The 11,250-nt window shown below is 64.6% G+C and overlaps 2 protein-coding genes across 6 annotated transcripts; one reads left to right on the plus strand and one right to left on the minus strand.

Moving 5' to 3' along the window:
* The first annotated feature begins 469 nt into the window (after positions 1-469).
* HMGA1 (high mobility group AT-hook 1) lies at positions 470-8,078 on the plus strand. Of its 5 annotated transcripts, none has more exons than XM_071449977.1 (6): positions 470-628; positions 860-982; positions 4,455-4,559; positions 5,265-5,348; positions 5,741-5,791; positions 6,918-8,078. In XM_071449977.1, the coding sequence occupies exons 3-6, from the start codon at positions 4,458-4,460 to the stop codon at positions 6,972-6,974; spliced, it is 294 nt and encodes a 97-aa protein (XP_071306078.1). In that variant the 5' UTR covers positions 470-628; positions 860-982; positions 4,455-4,457; the 3' UTR covers positions 6,975-8,078. The 5 variants fall into 5 exon arrangements, with proteins under 5 accessions (XP_071306078.1, XP_071306080.1, XP_071306082.1 ...); XM_071449979.1 differs by having other exon boundaries at positions 6,921-8,078; XM_071449981.1 differs by having other exon boundaries at positions 7,842-8,078.
* A 198-nt stretch (positions 8,079-8,276) lies between these two features.
* SMIM29 (small integral membrane protein 29) lies at positions 8,277-10,018 on the minus strand. Its single transcript, XM_071449976.1, has 5 exons — positions 9,942-10,018; positions 9,223-9,398; positions 9,121-9,146; positions 8,946-9,051; positions 8,277-8,682 (listed from the first exon to the last, which is right to left on the minus strand). The coding sequence occupies exons 2-5, from the start codon at positions 9,331-9,333 to the stop codon at positions 8,620-8,622; spliced, it is 306 nt and encodes a 101-aa protein (XP_071306077.1). The 5' UTR covers positions 9,334-9,398; positions 9,942-10,018; the 3' UTR covers positions 8,277-8,619.
* Between the last annotated feature and the right edge of the window lie 1,232 nt (positions 10,019-11,250).

Here is an 11,250-nt window from a genome sequence, read left to right on the forward strand (position 1 = left end):
GCTGCTGCAGTAACACATTCAATTAATATCACACATTAAATTAGTATCACACATTAAATTAATATCACAGCACCATCCAGGCAGCCCTGGGGGGGCCTAGGGAGGGAGCCCCCACTGCTGGTGCCTCCACATGGGGACCAGAAGCTTTTGTGAGGGTTGACCTGGTGAGGAGGCAGCAAACAGAAGGAGCATCGTGCTCTGGCCATTGGCACATGGTGACTGCCCCCACAGGGACACCAAACCCCCCACGCCAGCCCAAAATACAGAGAGGGGAGAGCCACGGGTGCTCCCATGGGGGATCACCCATAGCGGGGTCACCACCACCATCCCCGCGGTACGGCCCCAGCCGGGAGCACGAGGGTGTCTCGATGCTCTCCGGCCTCGCAGGGGCCGCTCCATCCGCCCGCGGGGACCCTGGGGCGGGCAGGGCCAGGGGCGCAGCCGCCGCCGCCGCAGCCCTTTGAACGGCCCTATCGCTCCCGGCCGCGCCGCCCCGCGCCGCCCCCGCCGTGATGCGGCCCCGGCTCCGCCTCCCCCGCTCCGCCGGCGCTGGGAGCTCCCTTCGCCTGTTTGCCCTTATTTAATTTCGAGTGTGATTTTGCTATTTTTAGCAGCTGGATCCCCTCCAGTAAGGCTAGGAGCTCGCTCCGGTTTTTTTTTTTTCCCCCCTCTCCCCCCTTTCCCCCCCCTCCTATTTTTTTTTCCCCCTCGTTCCCTGCAAATGATTTTGACCCAGCTTCCTTCCTCCTGGAGCAATTTTTTTTCCTCTCTCTCTCTCTTTATTATTTATATAAATACGCGGGGCCTGGCGGGGCCGGGGATGCGGGGCTGAGCCGCAGCCTCTCTCTTCTCCTTGCAGATCCGCAGTCGCCGCGGGCGGGGGGTCCCTTCGCTCCGCAACACAGACCCGCCGGGAAAAACAAAACCATCAAACCGGCCCTAAAACCCACGGCGAACGCCCGGCTCCGGGATCAAGCTGACTGTGAGTGCCACCTTCCTCTTCCTTTGCTGCGGGGGGCCGGGGCTCTGCTTCCCCTCGCCGCATGCGGGGCACGATCGGCCCCGGCGTGTCGGGCTTTGCAGGGACGCGGCTGCGTGTGCGGCTCGCCGTGCTTCGCTTTATTATCGCTATTAATTATTGTTAATAGCGGCGGGATGCACCTGGCGGGCCGCGGCCGAGCCGGGGGTGGTGGTGGGGGGGGGGGGGGAACGGGCGGGGGTCGCACCGCCGAGCGACTTTGCTGCACTAACTCGGCTGCGGGGGATGCAAGCGGCCCGCACCGGGCCCGCACGGCCCCGGGACGGCCCCGGGACGGCCGGCACCGTGCAAGGTGCGCGGGGCCGCGGGCGCTGCGAGCGGGGCCCGGCGGCGAGGCCGGGGCGGCGGGAGGCGCGCGGGGCCGCGGCGAGGCCGAGGCCGGCGCTCGGGGAACGAGCACACGCGGGCGGCTCGGGGCGAAGTTGCGGTGCTGGGGCTCAGCCGCCCCCCCCCGGATGGTGCCCCCGCAGCCCGGCAGCCCCGCAGCCCGCCCGCAGCGCCGGCTCCACGAGGGGTTTTATTGCACCACCCCCCCCACCAGGACAGGGGCTTCACAAAGCCCTGATGGTGCCCTTCCTGCCTCTTTTCTTTCTCCTCCACCTCCCTCCTTCCTTTCCTTTATCACTTCCTTTTATTATGCATCCCAGGAAGGAAGGGGGGGACTTTGCTCAATGGCAGCCCCGGGGTGGGGTTCAGAGCAGCCCCACGGCGGGTCTGTGCTGAGGAGGAGCCCGCACATCCCTCCCGGCCCGCACCCCTGCCCAACAGGCTCTTCAACTTCTGCTCCACGATTCCTTCCCCTCCTCCTTCTCCATCCCTCTGCCAGGAGGTGCGGCTGGGATCCTTCTCCAGCTGCCATCAGGCTGGATTTTCTGGGCGTGAAGAGCTTTTATATATGTATATTTTTATATATATATATATATTTTTTTTTTTTTTTTTAAGATCTAAGGCCCCCGCCTATCTCCCCGCTTCTCCTGGGCCAGTTTGTTTAATCTAAGAGTAGGTGGCAGGAGCGGGGGATTTATGGGGTTATCAGCACAGAGCAGCATAAGCCAGCGCAGGCGGCTGGGAAGGCGAGAGCAGGCCCAAGAGCAGGCGGGAGCATCGCTCCGAGGGGACAGGTTGGCCCTTGTGCAACCCAGAGGTGGCTGCTGAGGACAGCCCGGCTCACGCCGTGGAGCAGAGGGAGCGATGAGGCTGGGGGAGGAGGGCCCGGCGGCTCAGCATCCATAGGGATGGAGAGGGGAGGAGGTTTTTCCTCCCCCCAGCTCCCTCCATCGAGAGGCAGATGTGGCCCCTCCACCTCCGAACCGTGCAGAGATGTTCCCCCCGCCCCCGGCCGCGGGGAGCCCGGCAGCCCCTGCCCGCGTCCCCCCACTGATTCCTCCCTGCCTGGAAAGGTTTCTCCCTCAGCTGCTTCCTCTCCTCCATGGCAACCCAGCTGCTCCCTCCCTCCCTCCATGGCTCTGATGCGTGTGAGCAGGGCCGGAGCTGCTCCCGCCATGTGCCCGGCACGGTCCCACAAGGCTGGGAGCACGCCCGGGGCAGGTGCTGCCGAGCTGGGGGCATCACGGGGAGCTGGGGCTGCTCTCGGCAACAGGGCTTGGTTGGGAAGGTGCTGGCATGGGAGAGGAGCACCCCCCATTTCCAGCATCCTCCTTCCCAACCCCCTCTGCCAGAGCCCCCCGAGCCCCCTGAGCTCTGGAGCCCCTGCAGAGAGCTGGGAGGTGCTGGAGGGAAGGGGTGGGATGAGGAGGGATGGGGGGGTGGGATGAGGAAGGATGGGTGGGTGGGATGCACAGGGGTGGGTGGGAGGTGCACGTGCTTTCCCCAGCACCAACAACTTTGCAGCTGCTGCTTTTGGGGGGAGTGGGGGAAGACCCAGCGGCACCCCCGTGCCATGGAGGGTCCCCTTGGCATTCCCAGCTGGAGCTGCTGTGGGCTCTGGTTCCTCCTCCAGGGGAGGAGAGCCCAGCAGGGTGGGGGCCATGCTGGGCCCATCTGTTTCCAGCTGCGGGAGGGGGCACAGAGCAGCTCGAGGCTGCTCTGCCTCTGACAGAAATTGACTTAAAAAGAGACAAAATCGACAAAATCCCCGTCCCAGCCCGACCAGCAGCCGGCCCTTTGCTGGCCTAAATCTAAACCATACTTCTTTATTTTCCTAAGAGACTCCTTGAAGGGCTCTGGGATGCTGTGAGTAATATTTTCGGGGTGTTTACACTACAGCATGGTTTCTGTCTCCCAAAAAAAAAAAAAAGACTCCGAGGGTGGTTTTTGTTGTTGTTGTTTTGCACTCATGAGTCACTTCCAGAGGGGAGCAGGAGCTGACGCCTGTTTTTTGAAAAGGCTCAGAGGTCTGAGAGTGGCTCCTCAGGCTGCATGTCCTGCCCACACCCTCCCCAGTGAGGCTCAGTGTCCCAGGGGGCTCACTCAGCACCCTCTGCCCCCACAGCCCCGCCATCCCAGCTGTTCCAACACCATCAAATCGGGACCAGTTCCTCAAAACTGAGCATTGTTGTCCCAGAGGTAGGAGGGTGCCTCCATCAGCACACACAGGCTGGGCACACAGCCTCGGAGCTGCCTCTGGGAAGCCTCACATGCCCACCCTGGGCAGGTGTCCCCAGCATGGCCGTGGTCACCTCACCCGTGTGGGGTCACCACAAGCACCAGGGCTGTGGCAGCAATCCTGCTCCTTCCCACCCCGAGTCCATCCTGCCGCCTCCTGGGCTGGCAGCCGGGCACGGAGCCACCCCCACAGCTCTGGAAAAGCAGGTTTTCCCTGTGCCCCTGGGAAGCAGCGAGGTGGAGAGGGGAAGATGGAGCCTTTTCCTTGGTGGAATTGCTCCAAGAGCAAAGGGAGAGCTGCCCAGCCCTTGGGGACGTGCACAGGGGAGGTGACAACCCGGTGTCCTCAGGTCGAGTGCCTGTCCCTAACCCCAGCCAGGCAGCAGGAGCAGGGGTGCAGCAATGCTGAGGTTGGGGAGCAGGGCTGTGGGACCCTGAGCCCCTCTCCAGGGCCCTGGCACCCCCCTGGGGACACCCAAAGTCCCCAATGCCACCACTCCCCCTGCCTCAACTCGCTGGTGCCAGATGCACATCTGGGATTCCAGATTAAACCTGGAGCCACTCTCCTCTCCTCGAGGACAGGGCCCAGGCTCTGCAGGATGGGCAGGCCAAGCTGCTGCTCCCCAAACGCCTGAGGGGACCCCAGGAGATGGGTACTGGCCATGGGTGGCTGTGCCATGGGCTCGGGGCACAGCCAGGGCATTTTGCTGCCCAGCCCATGCCAGGGGCACACAGGGGGCATCTCCTGCCCCAGGGTGAGGGCTGGGGGATGTCACAGCTGCCATGGGGGGCCAGAGCCGTGCCTGACTGACCTTCCTCCCTCCCACTCCTCCTCACCGTGCTGGGACAGACGATGAGTGAATCCAGCGCCAAATCCAGCCAGCCCCTGGCCTCCAAGGGGGAGAAAGACGTGGCGGAGAAGAGGGGCCGAGGACGGCCCAGGAAGAAGCCGCAGGTACGTGGGGTCCCCTATGAGAAAAGGGGGGACTGGGCACCCCCAGGGTATGGGGGCAGCAGGAACCCCCCCACACACCTTCACCCCAGGCTGGGGACACCCCCAATGCAGCCCTTTGGGCAGCCCCTCCCTCCCCAGGGCTCACCAGCAGCTCTGGAGCCCTTCCTGGGGGTCTCCAGAGCCCCCCCAGAGCTCCTGGCCCTGGCTGGGGGCTGTCCTGCCCCTCCCCAGGCCCTGCTGAACCTGCCTTTGCAGACAGGCTAATTAAAGCCCCATTAGCAAAAGCTGCTCAGAGAGATAAGATGCTGCTGGAGCCTTTATAGTACCAAACCCAGCTCAGCCCCCCCCACCCCACCCGAGGCAGGTGGGGTTTGTGCACATCCTTTTCCTGCAGAAAAGGTGATTTGTGCCTTCCCTGACACTTCTTCCTCTGCTGCAGCACCAGCAGCAAGCGGGGCCTGGGCTAAGGGGCCATGGGGATTGTCCAGCTGGGCTGAGTGGGTGATGCTGGGGGTGGAAAAGGTCACCTGTGCCCAGCTGAAGGACACACAGGAGCCTGTGCCTGGTGTCTGATCGCCAATCCCAGTGCTCCCAGTGCTCCCAGTACCACATGGGAGCATCCCTGCCCTGGCAGGATCTGCAGGGACTCCCAGGCTGCACTGGAAGCCACTCTGGGCATGCAAACCCCCTGTGCTCTCCCTCCAGCAGGAGCCCAGCGAGGCCCCGACCCCCAAGAGACCCCGTGGACGGCCGAAGGGCAGTAAAAACAAGGCCACCCCAAAGGGCAGGGTAGGTACCTGGGATGGGCTGCTGCAGCTGGGTGCTGCTACCACAGCAGGTCCTCTTTGAGCTCAGTTAGGGACAATTCAGGGCAGATCTGCCTCAGAGGTGGGGATGGGGGAAGGAATGTGGCCCTAGGAGGGTGGGGGAGCTGGGGGCCGTGTGTCAGCAGCAGGACACCCGAGATAAACCTGTTTGCAAAACGTGCGACTCACATCCTGCACCCACCTCGTGACTCAGGGGCATCCCAGGGCTGGGGGGGCTCGGGGGGCTGGCAGCAGCACCCCAGGAGATGCCACTGGGGTGATGAATCACAGTGGGAGGACAGGGAACACTGCCCACCCCCGCCAGCATCCTGGGGACAGCCTGACCAAAATGCCTTTTTTGTTGTCCTGGCTCAGAAAGCTGCAGTCACACCAGGGAGGAAACCTCGAGGGCGACCCAAAAAATCGGTGAGCAGGCTTTTCCCTTCCCCATCCACCCTGGCAGGGCACTGGGCACTTTGGGGGCACAGCAGCTCCCCAGAGAGCCCCACGAGTGTGGGGTGGAGGCTGTTGGGTTGGAGGAGCTCCGAGCAGTTGAGCCAGCAGGACACTGCACTGGGTGGGCTCTGAAGCCTCCAGAGGTGTGGGTTTGAGGAATCCTGCCCACCCCACCTCCCCATGGGCCCAAGAGCAGCGCTGGCTGGCTGGTCCTGCCCTGGGGACGTGCTGGCACACGCCTGCCCAGGTCCCTGCACAGCATTCCTGCAGCCCACGGGTGCAGCCATCCCCTTCCTTCCCTGAGCTTCCCTCCTCCATCCCATTTTTCCTCCTTTCCCCCTTGGTTTGCAGCTCAGGCGGGTGCCAGGTACCCGGACACTTTCATCTCCTTTCCCGGCCTGTCCCAGATTTTGCTCCTTTTCGCACTGAAATTCCTGGCAGAGCTGAGGGCTTGATGCCAGCCAGGGCTGCAAACCCGAGGTGCCATCCTGGGGCCTCCCGTGCCGGTGTCACAGTGCCGGGGGCTGTCTGGGGACCCCAGGCTGTGCAGCCACGCAGGGAGGTGTGGGAGGAGCCTGTCCCGTGCCAGCAGCGGGGCCGTGCCGGGACGCGATGTCCCGCTCTGGCAGGCGCGGTGGCGTTTTTGTGAATGGAGCGGGAGGAAGCGGGGGCTGCTGTGACTCAGGCTCACTCAGCCCTGAGTCACCGCCGCCTGCGGGGTCACGGCCGCCCACCCCGGCCTGGGGGCTGGACAGGGACACCCAGGGCTGGACAGGGACACCCAGGGCTGGACAGGGACACCCGGGGCTGGACAGGGTCACCCAGGGCTGCCACCACCCGCCCTGGTGCCCACTGGGGACCGCGGTCCCTCTCAGAGGTGAACTGGGGGAGTGGTCTCCCCTCCTCACTCTGAGCCCACCCGGGGGTTTCTCACCTGGGATTTACCCCCGAGCTGGCGTCAGGCACGGTCCTTGGAGCAGCTCAGTTTCCCCTGTTGCACAAGGGGTGAGATGTGCCTGGCCAGCCCTTGGCGCAGGGGCACCGGAGTGGGGCTGCGCTCCCTGACACCCCCCGGCCACGCTCCCTTGCCTTGCAGCAGCAGGACGAGGAGGAGGTGAACATTTCCCAGGAGTCATCCGAGGAGGAGCAGTGACACCTCCCGAACCGGCGCTACCTCATCGCCCGACAGCCCCGCAGCGGCCGGGGGAGGGGGGTGGGGAGAGACCCGCTGTGCCGCCCTGGCTTCCTCCTCCTCCTCCTCCCTCCTCCGCTCCCTCCTCACCCTCAGACAACGGCAGCACTGGAAAATGGCCCAACCCGGGCGGCCCCCGCAGCCCCCGCCCGGGGGGGGCACCTGCCCCAGCTCCCCCTCCCCAGCCCTGGGGTTCAGGGCAGCCCCACTGGAAAGGGGGATCATGGCAGAGAGCCGGGGCTGGCACCCCCCACCTTCGCTGCCCCCCATGCAGTGATCTCACCCCGCCTGAGTGGGTGCTGGCTGCCCCCCCCAGCACTGGGCTCTGCCCTGGGGCCTCTGCAGGGAAGAGATGGGGGGGCAGTGAAGATGAGACCCCCCCTCCCCCCCAAAATGCATTAGACCTTTGCTCTGGCCTGCTGCTACCCCGGGCAACCCCCTTGGTCCCCCCAGTCCTGGGTGACTGCACTGTGTGTGGGAGCAGCTCCCACAGCAAGGGAGCCCATCCCTGGGGTGCCCACCCCAAGGGGTGGCAGTCCCCGGGGGTGCCCGGGCACGGCTGGCTCTGGGCAGCCCTCTCCTCATAGGTTCTGGTATATATATATTTTTTTGTTGAGTACTTTTTTTCCTTTCATTCACAACTACCTCTGGATATTTAAGTTCCACTCTCTGAACTCACAGGCGTGCTGCTGCGCTGCCAGGGCACTGTGGGCTCGGTGGTTCCTGTTTTCGGGGTGTTGCTGGGGGCTGTGGGGTATTTTTTTTTTTTTTTTTCCCCTTTTTTTTGGGCTTCATTTTTCTTTTTTTTTTTTTAATTGTTATTTTGAGGTCTAGTTTGCTCTGCTGCTTCAAGGGATCGAGGCTGGCAGGGCAGAGGTGTGGGAGGACCATGGGATGTTCCCCCTGCCCCTCTGCCCCGGCACGACGGCTGCAGCGGGACCGGAGGTCGGTGCCGGGCGGCCCCGGCGGGAGAGAATCGGGGTTTGGTTTGGGTTTTATTTTGGTTCACTGTTAACGACCTTTTGGGTTCCTATTTGCAGTTACTTGAATAAAACATTTTATGGATGTTTGTGATGCTTCTGTCCCAGGGCCCCCCGGGCTGGGTGGGGCAGGGCTGGCTCCTTCCTGGGGCATCTCCTCCACAGGGACATCCAGCCATCCACGGGGATGAGCTGCGGATGGAGACACAAACAGGCAGAGCCTTGCTGCCCCTCAAACTCCCACCCAAGGCCAGGAACCCCCAGCCCCACTCGGAGCCCCAGAACCAAGGCTGAGACACGTTTATTTACCCCATCTTCCCCCAGGCATCCCGTGCCAGCAGAACCTGCTGCTCCCTGCCAGTCTGCCAGCCCCAGTGTGCTCTCCTGGGCTTTCCAAGAGGCTGCTGGAGCAGTTCAAGCAAAAAAAAAAACCCAGAAATGGCAAAAAGAGGCACTGAGGTAGGAGATGTCCCATCCTGGTCAGTGCTCAGAGGTGGGGGCAGTGGCTGTGGCATCGTGGCACCAGTGTGGGCACGTCCTGCCCGTTCTGGGTGATGGAACCAGTGCTGCTCCTGTGCTCCCTTCCCTCCCGCGGGCAGGATCCAGTCCCGGTGCTCCAGGCAGGGTCAGGCCCTCCAGTCCCTGCGCGGGGGCCAAGGGGGCGAGGGTCCCCCCCAGCCGGGCACCACCTGCAACACAGAGGGACACACCTGCAGCCCAGGGCATTGCGGCAGGTGGGGAAGGCACTGCCCACGCGGCCCAACCTTCCCAAAAACCTCAGCTTTACACCCAAAGCCCCGATCCCTTGAGGTCGGACTCAGTGTTCTGGGCGGTCTTTCCCAAGCTCAATGATTCCCGGAGTTCCCTCGGGACAGGCACCTCACTTGCTGCTGCTGCTTTGATTTTCCGTGGAAAAACTGGATAAACGCCAACTCCCAGAACAGCGACTCACCTGAGCCTCCTCAGCCTCCACCAGCAGCTCCTGCTCCGACTCAGGCGGCTCCTCAGCCGGGTCGTAGCTGTACATGGGCAGCAGCCGGTGCCGCAGCCGGTCGGACCTGCCGGGGGTCTCTGGTGAGCGCTGAGCCCGCATCCCCCGCTGCCCCCGGCCCCGCGGCCCCGCTCACCTGCGCTTCTTCTTCACGTACATCACCTGCATCAGGGAAAGGCATCAGCGGCGCGGGGCTCCGCGCTGGGCTCGGCACCCCCCGAGCCCCCCCAGCACTCACCGCGGCCAGGAGGGCGCCGAGGAGGGTGAGGAGGAGGAAGGGCCCCAGCACGGAGCCCACCAGCGAGTCCCCCGCCGCGCCCGGGGCCGTGGGGGCCGTGGCGTTGCTCATGGCCCAGCGCCGGCTCCTGCCCGCATCGGGGGGGACGCGCCTGCCCGGCCCCACGGACGGGAGCTCTGCAAGCCACAGGCGGCCTTGGGAGTGACTCCCAGCCCGGGAATGACCCGCACCCCGGGAATTCACCGGCCGGGAATGACCCGCACCCCGGGAACTCAACGCCCGGGAATAACCTACAGCCCGGTAATGACCCGCACCCCGGGAATGATCCGCACCCCGGGAATTCACCGCCCCGGAATGACCCACCGCCCGGGAATGACCAGCGCACAGGTAATAACCCACCTCCCGCCCGGTAATAACCAACTACCCGGTAATGATCCCCCTCCCGGTATCACCCCGTGGCGGATGGGGGGGCGGGGGGGCGTCACCCCGCACCCCCCTCCCTGCAGAGCTGGGGCTGGGGGGGGGGGGGGGGTGATCCGCCTCCACCAGAGGAAGGACCGGAGGGACCCCCGCACTGGGCTGTGCCCGGGATACCCTCGGACCCCGGACCCCCACCCCAATCCCCCCCTTTCCTCCTGGTCCGGTTCGGGATGCCCCGGGGTCCCCACCCCCCCCACTCCGGGGATCCCCGCGCGCGCGCCACGCCCCGCCCCGCCCACCTGCGCGCGCCGCCCGCACCCGGAACCCGCGCGGCGCGTGACGGGCGCGGGGCGGGGCCGAGCGCGCGCGCGGCAAGGGGCGGGGCGATGGGCTAATGGGCGGGGCTTAGGGCGGGGCGGTGGCTGCGCGCGGCCGGCAGGGGGCAGCAAAGACCGGGGGGGGGGGGGGGGCGGGAAAACGCGTGAGGGGAGAAAGGAAAACAGGGCCGAGAACGGAAAAATGGGGAACCAGGAGAGCCAGGAAGGGAAAAACGGGGGGAAAAACAGGGAGAAAGGAAGAAAAGGCCCCTGAGGAGGGGCACAAGGAAAGGCGAGGGAAGGGGTGGGCGGATAGATGGAGGGAGGGATGGGGGAATTGCACACCTGGCCCAGCTGGGGGTGTGGGTGAGAGAAGATGGATGGATGGATGGATGGATGGATGGATGGATGGATGGATGGATGGATGGATGGATGGATGGATGGATGGATGGATGGATGGATGGATGGATATGTGGGTGTGGTGGGAGACAAACATCGCACAGGACTGGGCATGGCCGGGTTTCAGGGGTGCCAGCAGCACGGGCAGGGTCACCCACACTGGGGACTGCTCTGGGGCTCCTGCTGTGGCCGCTCTCCCCCAGGCTGGACCCGTGGGGACTCTGGCAGGGGCTGTGACGGTGCCGGCAGTGTCACCCACAGCGGTGGCAGCGCCCCAGCCCTGATCCCGGCCGCAGGGCTAATCCGCTTTGCCCGCGGGGACCAGATGGTCCCGCTAAGTGGGTCAGGCAGGAGCGGGGGACACCGGGGAGCACCGGGCCCCACTGCGCTTCCCAACAGCTACAAAAAATAATCATCAGGGGGAATGGGGTGAAGAAGAGGGGAATGGGGTGAAAGAGGGGCCTGGACATTGGCGGGGTTGGCAGCAGCGCAGGGCTCAGCCCTGTGGAGCATCCAGAGCAGCAGCTGGTCTGCAGCCTCTGGGATGAACTTGCCCGTGGCACAGCCAGTTGTACCCTGCCTGCACCTCTGCCTATACCAGTCCCTGCATTGCTGCCTCACCTCCTGCCCAGCCCATTCCGGGTTATTTTCCCCTCTCCAAACCAGAAAAGGGCACCAGTTGTCCCGAGAGTGGCCAGCTGCTGTTGTTCCTGGTGTCCCATTGTCCCCAGAGGTCCCACTGGCCCCAGCAGCCCACGCTGACCCCCCTCTTCCCAGCAGTGGCACTGGTCTCCTTCTGTGTTGACTCCCCCTGCCCCAGAGACCCCTCCCAAACCATCCCCAGCCCCTGTTCACCACTGCAATGGGGGAACCACAGAGTGCGACAGGACCC

This window comes from Agelaius tricolor, unplaced genomic scaffold (assembly GCF_023055355.1).
Source record: "Agelaius tricolor isolate 1412-34295 unplaced genomic scaffold, bAgeTri1.0.p SCAF_30, whole genome shotgun sequence".
Classification (NCBI taxonomy): domain Eukaryota; kingdom Metazoa; phylum Chordata; class Aves; order Passeriformes; family Icteridae; genus Agelaius; species Agelaius tricolor.

Excerpts from the sequence above, each read along its gene's own strand:
- SMIM29 (XM_071449976.1), bottom strand. The coding sequence starts at position 9,333 with ATGAGCAACGCCACGGCCCCCACGGCCCCGGGCGCGGCGGGGGACTCG. Across the intron at positions 9,147-9,222 it reads TCGGCGCCCTCCTGGCCGCG|GTGATGTACGTGAAGAAGAA; the intron begins GTGAGTGCTGGG and ends TCCCTGATGCAG. Across the intron at positions 9,052-9,120 it reads TACGTGAAGAAGAAGCGCAG|GTCCGACCGGCTGCGGCACC; the intron begins GTGAGCGGGGCC and ends GACCCCCGGCAG.
- HMGA1 (XM_071449977.1), top strand. The coding sequence starts at position 4,458 with ATGAGTGAATCCAGCGCCAAATCCAGCCAGCCCCTGGCCTCCAAGGGG. Across the intron at positions 4,560-5,264 it reads GGCCCAGGAAGAAGCCGCAG|CAGGAGCCCAGCGAGGCCCC; the intron begins GTACGTGGGGTC and ends CTCTCCCTCCAG. Across the intron at positions 5,792-6,917 it reads GAGGGCGACCCAAAAAATCG|CAGCAGGACGAGGAGGAGGT; the intron begins GTGAGCAGGCTT and ends CTTGCCTTGCAG.